Source organism: Musa acuminata, chromosome BXJ2-3 (genome assembly GCF_036884655.1).
Source record: "Musa acuminata AAA Group cultivar baxijiao chromosome BXJ2-3, Cavendish_Baxijiao_AAA, whole genome shotgun sequence".
Lineage (NCBI taxonomy): Eukaryota > Viridiplantae > Streptophyta > Magnoliopsida > Zingiberales > Musaceae > Musa > Musa acuminata.
In genome coordinates this window covers 31,336,261-31,343,954 of record NC_088340.1, presented here as the reverse complement: position 1 = coordinate 31,343,954, position 7,694 = coordinate 31,336,261, and the positions used below count along the sequence as shown (strand labels likewise).

Below are 7,694 nucleotides of genomic sequence, written 5' to 3'. Positions count from 1 at the left end.
ATTCATATAAAATTTATTTTACCTCCCATATTTTTTATATTTGTTTTAGTATTCTAATTTTCTCTTCCTCCCTCATTTGAAGAGTAAATCACAAACTTTGATAAACAAATTTTCTCTTCCAAGAAAGGAAGAATACAAAATAAAAAGCAGTCAAAATTCCCAATTATCAAGTAATTATTTTGTTTCTTATTTCTAAAAAATCACTTGATGGAGTCTCCTCCTTTAGATGATGGATTCCAAATTTGTCATCCATTGATGGAGTCTCCTTCTTTAGATCTCTCAACCACGTAAGTCAATTCTTTCTGCATCAAGACAAATGGTTGGGATCAATAGGGGGTCGGTCCCCTGAACCAACCCATCGGTATTACAGCTGTGCCCAATCTCCATCTCCGGTTAGCTTAAACTAGTATTTCGCCTTCTGGGGCCCACCTGTCGGCTCCCGTAATGCTCGGTGAGGAGACCTCTATTCTCACCGGCACTCTTACGTATCCAAATCCCATCGTGTCAGTCGACGGACGGCCCCGATTCGTTCAAACAAATATTATAATCCGCGTCACGTCTCATCGTTTCCCTCTCCCCCCGCTCCCCTTTTGCTTCCTGTCCTGCTCCCGCTCTTCGCCCCGAGTAGAAGGTCTGCACCCTAAAGAAACTGTTTTCTCCCCTCCTCCGCTCGTAATGATGCATGGGTTCGGTCGTGTTCTAATATTCTCGCTTCTTGAGGGAGAGCGATCTATCGATCTCTTGTATTTCTTTTCCTTCTTTTGGTATTCAAGAACGCAATTTAGGTTTCCCTTGTGAGGATCTAACGAGAAATTGCTTCTTGCTAATCCTCGTTGTGCGGATGTCATATTAAAATACTTTGATTGTTGCATCAAGTGTTGGATTACAATGCCGTGAGGGACAGGTCATCGTAACTCTTTAGGTTTCTTTGGAAGCCTGTTTGGAGAAAAAGAAGGTGATGATGGCTAATCTCCACCTGTTGAGGAATTTGCATCTCATGATGTCGAAGCCCATGTCAGTAGTTACTTGCACAGCTATTCGGACTAAGTTTTGGTTCTGATAAAGCTGTTCTTCTCTTTCGGCAGAGTCCTTGTTGCGTTCTTCCTCATTGTTTTGGGTTTTTAGGTATGTGCGTTACGATTGAATTCCTCGTAGGTGATTGTGGTGGACTTGGATATGTTTGATGTTAATGTGATCCAGTAGGAAATCAAAATTTAGTGGTTCAGATTTGAAAACCTGTTATCCTTTATGAATGGAACTGGCATCGCGTCAGAAATTGTTGGAATGGGAGCAATTATTGGTTAGTTTGACATTGAATGCATTTATATGGTTGTAGTGTACTATGCTTTGAATTCCAGAGAGGGATCAGGGATGAGATAGCTACATCGCGAATTGGAAGGATGGAGGGAGGCAGGGAGAATTTAATAGCAGTAGCTCCCATCTGCTGCTAAACTAAGAGATGATGTTCTTGTATTTATGATGGATTCTGTATGGGAGATTGCATGACTTGGTGAGCTTGGAAGATTAAGTAGGAATATTTATTTTTGTTGAAAGTAAGAGCAGAGTGTTTCAGGGACGAGTGGCAGAGTAGCAGAATATGTGTGACTTCTGCAATTTGACTTCTACATTCTTGCCTGATAGCTTAATCCATAAATATTCTGTCCAATAATAAGGAAATTAAGATCTCTGTATCCATCAACATGTGTGTTATGTTGTTTCACTGCTTTAGAATGGTCAAAGATTATTAATTATGCTCATCATGAAGTTTGTTGAGCTGAAGTTTAAAATTTAAATTATTGCCTTATGTTTTTACTATTAGGTATTTCTAATGTGTTAGGTAATTTTCCGTCTTGCTGACTGTTATCATCATCTCTATTCCTTATCTGGGAGAGAAGGTTGGATCCATTATGTCATGATAAAGGCCAATGATAGATTGCCTTTCAGCAACCTAGTTACGACAAACAGTTGTGGAGCTTTTAGTTCCCCTTTCCGGCTATCTCATGTGCTTTTTGCATGTGTATGGACTGGCTTGCTATATGCATTAAGATTCAATCAATGCTTAATTCCACACTTCACAAAACTTAGTAAGCATAATTTCCAATTATATAGTCATTGTGCTATTATCCTTGCATTATATGTTTTCTCCTTTTATATAATCAAAGTCCGTATGTATCCAAAGCTATATGTTCTGGCACATGATTTATTCTATCCTTATGGTTATTTTGGTAAGTTTCTATTACTATTGTTTTCTTAATACTCTTTTGCTCCAAATAAACACAACCGCAAACCATAGAGTCAATGCTTTATATCTGTGAACCAGCAGTTATTTAGTCCAACTGATCCGCACTTGGTAACACATTTGTTGAATTCACCTGGTAGTCGTGGCAAATGCATGCCAACCATAGCACCAATATTCCTTCAGGAGCTACTGATCGAACGATGATACCAAAATGTGAGTATGTTCCAAATTTGATCAACTCAAGCATGCAAGAAGATGAGATATATGAAGATCCCGATAGGTTAGTAGTTTTAGGTCATTTCAATATCTGAACTGCATCTGACTCAGCACCAAGGATGCTAACTTCATCTGTTATTAACAGTCCTGCTGGAAAAAAGAAAAAAGCACCACGAATCAAAGGTTGGGGCCTGCGCAGGTTCAGTACAATAGGTGAGGAGACATGGGTAGTTATATTCACAGTCTACCATCAGTTTTGTCCGAACTTAGTGTCAATAGCATCTTATTTTGCCAAACCATATTTGTTTCCGTTTTTTTCATATCTTAGTTTATCTTCAGAAATGATGTCTATTTACCAGAATCTGCCAACTGAATAACATCTGTTATTACTTGATCAAGGCTTACATATCAAACATTGTGTTTTCTTCAGTTCATCTTAGATCATTATATTTAGCTTCTCACATTGCTTTTAATTTTCTGTCCAGTGTGTGATAAGGTCAAGGAAAAGGGAAGAACTACTTATAATGAGGTAAAGATGACGACACCTTCCTGTTGTTTTTCGTCCTTTGCATAAACTTCTATTTGCATACCGAATTGCAATTTTTCATGGCATTTTCGTTTTAAACCTTAATATTGCAAAATTTCTGTGTTAATATATTTCTTAAAATAATAATGTGTGTCAAGGAGAAACTCATTATCATGGTTTTTGCCTTAACAACAGATCATATGTTTCTTTCTCATGAAATAGACATTTGAAACAGTTAAATGCAGTATCTATGGGCATTGGACATTTCTTGCCAGTTAACATCTAAAATGTAAGATCACTTATAGATAGGTGAATGTTTCCACAATAATGCTCTCATATTCAGTTGGAACTTCTATACTAATATTTGTGTTGTTTATTGGATGTGGGTAACAAAAAGGTCTTTTGATCATATACTCTCATGATATGATGCTCATGTAGAGAGAAAACTTGAAGCTTCCACCCTTCATAGTGAGGATGCTACCTTTGGCGAATATAATAGAGGAAGAATATTATCTTCATAAAACTATCCAAACGAATGGTTTTAAAAATGAAGGTTATCGTTGCTAAAATAGATCTACCATCTCAACCTATACTCTGTTGCGGCAGAAATGCGACCATCAAATGATTGTTTCTTGTCTGTCAGGTTGCAGATGAAATTATATATGAGTTATCATCCCTGGAGAAAAAAGATCTGCAGTTTGTGGTTAGTTCTATACCAAGAGATATTTAGTTTTGGGTAGATGTGTCACAAATTCATGTTCCAAGATATTTATACTATTATGGTCTTTGGCACGGGCAGTTTGATGAGAAAAATATTCGGCGGAGAGTTTATGATGCATTTAATGTTCTAATGGCAATTAACGTTATTGCCAAGGACAAAAAGGAGATCAAGTGGGTGGGTTTTCCTTCTACGGAAACTGAAGAGTTGGCACAAATAAAGGTTTCTTTCATTTATATAGCAAAAACCAACTAGAACTCTTATCTACAACTTGTATGATTCCTGAATAATTCTCTTTTTGTAGGAAGAGAAAATGAAACTGCTAAGTAAGATCGAACAAAAAGTAAATTATCTAAAAGAACTGGAGGAGAAGGTCAGTTATTTCTGTGGTTGTTCTTGCCCATTATGTGGTGCTAAGTCTCACAGATGTACAAATCTAGTTAGTTACTCTTCTGTTTCAGTTCTGTTAAAACCTGCTCTAGCTGAACATAGTCCTGTTTTTGGTTCTTGAAGTTTGGAGATCTCCATAATCTTATTTGCCGGAACCGAGTAGCACATAAGTCGGCAAGTGTTTCATCGGAAGGGATAGCTCTGCCATTTTTGTTGGTCCAGGTATGTGGTCCTTATTTTTAGAAAGTACATTCTACTGAAACAGCTTTTGAAGTCATGCAAGGATTATCTGGAAATGGCACGACTCATTAACTCATGCATATTTGCATGTAAATGTTGCTTTTACTTTGTCAAATTGATGGATGAAATTGTGCTTTCATGTGAAAATTTTCTGTTAAGAAAATCTCGCCTTTTTGTTTTGGTTTTATTCTTCTTCTGTTAAGCCAATGTAGTATGTCAAGTACGGGATATCTTTTGCTTCATTCAAGTGAATCTTAAGATGGTACCATTTCACCATGTCTTTTATATTTGCTAACATCAACTTTCTTCGAGTTGGACAGACGACTCCAAAGGCCACGGTCGAGATTGAGATCTCAGAAGACATGCGGTCCGTGAACTTCGAGTTCAATGGGTACTGATGCTTTGTGTCATCATATTTGCTCACCCAATAGATCTGTTATAGTTTCTCGGCTTCCACAATTTTAGTAGGGTTAAGTTGGATTTTCAAGTGTGAACCTTTGTTTCTCTTCTCATGTGTTCTGTGATGCTGCACATTTTCTTGTTGCCAGAACCCCATTTACCTTGCACGATGCTGATTCCATCCTCAGAGCCATGAGGCGCCCCACATCAGTCGAAAGGGGTCATGACAACAATAATTCAACAGAGAGCCCAGAATTGGTCGCTGACCAAAATTGTCAGAAGCTTCACCCTGCTTCTTCGTCATGAAACTTGGACAGGTTCAGGAGACACTGCTTAGAAAGGAATAGCAGATAGGAAGTTTGGTGATTCAAACATAGGATAGACAGAAGTCGAGGCATTCTGTGCGTGTACAGTGTCCCTCAATTTTGTAAACCAGATGGTTTCTTCATTGAAGATCCTTTTGTAGAAAATATTTAACATGGTTTTCGCCTTTGTGAGTTTGATCATGTTAATTTCGCCTTACATGTAACATCCTATTAGTGAGAATGTGTTGCATGTGCCACTCTCAAAGAAGACCAAGGATCATATTGAAGTCAAGGCAGCAGGTTATTGATGTTATCAGACATCTAAATAAATCTGAGAACTGCTGCTGATGATGATGAGGTTGGATGATAATATTTGATTTTAATTTTCCGTTCCTTTAAAACATGATAACTTTTTAAAAATCTTCAATGAAATCTATAATCGTCTTACCTTTGATTTTTTTTTTTTTCTTTCTTAGACAACGTTGCAAAATTAATATTGGATTTGTAGTCGATATTTTATACTTATGCATTTTATAAAAAAAAATTACTATAAATTAATTAAAATTATTAAATAAAAAATGATGGTCTGACCTTTTTGTACTGTTGCATCAATTCAGTATCACTAGTATTATTCTAAAGACGCTTTTGTGGCCCTTGTTTCAACCGAACTGATACCTTTCGATGGGCCGTTTCGAGAGCCCAACTGATCCCAGTTTATTCCACGTTTCGGTAAAGCCGTTGCAATGCTTTGCGACGCACGCGGCCGAGAAGAGACGAGCGTGCGTGAGGAGAGCCGGAGAAAGTAATGCGACGGTGGCGAGCGGCCGTCCCCGGAGCAGAATCAGTGGTAGAATCTCTGACCTCGATGGTATCGTCTCTCTCTCTCTCTCTCTCTCTCTCTCTTCCTCTGCTTCGATGGCTCATTTCAGTCTTAGGTTTCCTCGTAAAGCTCGGAATTCCCGCTTTTGTATGAATCCTTGGGGTCAGGTTCCTTTTGGGGTCGATGGTTAATGGTAACGGAGAACGCCGACGCACCGCACTATCTGCTCCTCCCTTTACTTGATGGGGAGCTGAGGCGTTGCTTGGCACGCTGTTCTCTATTATCTTCTTCCGAGGAGGACGGGCCACAAGACCAGGTGCTTCTTCCGCTCTCTATCAGTTGATGGAGTACAGGGTAAGGGTTTGATCAAATTCGGCAATCTTGTCATATTCCTTTTATTTCCTTAGTTGGTATTGGCTTCTATTGCTCAGCACATATAATGCTTCAAACTATGGCAGCATGCGGAGGAATTATAAGCAGAACTAAACAACAGTTTGGCACATTGGCCAAGGTTAAGAGGAGACAGGGATCATAACTTGGACTCTGTTATATGAATACTCTCCTGGCCAATTTGATTGGTAATCTAGGGAGTACCACAGACTACAGATGTCCTTAGCGGATATCTATATTGTAGATGGATACAAGTAACTTATCTCACTAAGCTTTTGTTTATGAATGGTATTATCATATTTGGTGACTCCAGATCATTTAAATTTTGTGTGTTAAGTTTGCATCTCTTGACTTGATCACATTTAGGTGTGTTGTATGTTCCTGCATGTCATGCTCTAGTTGCTATAGACATTGTTAATTTTCTTGCAAGTGTGTTTTCACCTTGACTTATGTAAATTTTATTCTCTTAAGCCATACTTGTGTTTAATTTTTATCTTTCTGCATGTTACCCGGTGAGCTGCTTAAACCATAATAGTTAAAATGATATCTGCAGATGTTAAGTTGGAATTCATATGTGACTTTGATTTGCGAAAGATGTCCAATTTACTGATTGCATGATTAGAATACGGTGTCCAAGTGAAGTTTAGGATGGTGGGGATACGGTTGAGGTCTTCTCTGAGTCCATGAACCTTATTTATTAAACATGAAATCATGTCTTCTCAAGCAAACCTTCAAGAATCTCCATTGCATCAAGCTTCTAAGCCTCCTGTATGTTTCAAGTCAATCATAACCACAAGCAGATGGCCAATCAATATTTGACTTGCAGCATGATTTACCTATTTGTCCTTCATATCCTCAAATTTCTAGCAATGGAGGAAGCTGGGCTCAAATGAACAACCGAATGGAGGCTCTTCAAAGTCCCATTTCTTTAGCTCAGATTCATGCACAAATGCCCCTTCTGGTAAACTAACTCACAGATTCATATGGACATTCCTCTCAGTCTCAAGTTTGGACAAGCACATAAGGTCAGGAGGCTAGCCAAAGCCAAGATATATATCAAATGGCTGATGCTCAAGTCTAAATCTAAACTCTCATTGACCAGCATCTACACCAGAGAATGAACAATATGGAATATGGATATTCTCAAAGTGCCGTCATTTGCACCCCATAGCTGGCATTATTGTAAGCAATAGTTTTAGATCACTAGCAACAGTAGCAGCAACTGACTCAACTGGTGCACGATATCTCAGAACAGATATTCTAAGAATTCCCAGGCGTAGCAACTGCAGGAAAAGATTTTCTAGCAGATGACACTGCAGCATAGCTAACAATTGATCCAACTGCAGCAGCAATAAGACAACAACTTAACCAACGGGACATCCAATGACACCCTTTCTTGTGACAGCACAACCATACCCAAGAACCTCAGGAGCAACTCCAGCTTCAGGGAC

At 38.6% G+C, this 7,694-nt stretch overlaps 1 protein-coding gene across 3 annotated transcripts; it reads left to right on the top strand.

Annotated features, from left to right (window-relative positions):
• Positions 1–529: 529 nt before the first annotated feature.
• Positions 530–5,214, top strand: LOC103978468 (transcription factor-like protein DPB). Of its 3 annotated transcripts, none has more exons than XM_009394261.3 (10): positions 530–631; positions 2,380–2,519; positions 2,601–2,668; positions 2,941–2,984; positions 3,625–3,684; positions 3,781–3,921; positions 4,004–4,072; positions 4,213–4,311; positions 4,650–4,720; positions 4,878–5,214. In XM_009394261.3, the coding sequence occupies exons 2-10, from the start codon at positions 2,389–2,391 to the stop codon at positions 5,032–5,034; spliced, it is 840 nt and encodes a 279-aa protein (XP_009392536.1). In that variant the 5' UTR covers positions 530–631; positions 2,380–2,388; the 3' UTR covers positions 5,035–5,214. The 3 variants fall into 3 exon arrangements, with proteins under 3 accessions (XP_009392536.1, XP_064955779.1, XP_018678602.1); XM_065099707.1 differs by lacking the exon at positions 530–631 and adding an exon at positions 996–1,125; XM_018823057.2 differs by lacking the exon at positions 530–631 and having other exon boundaries at positions 2,239–2,519.
• Positions 5,215–7,694: the final 2,480 nt, after the last annotated feature.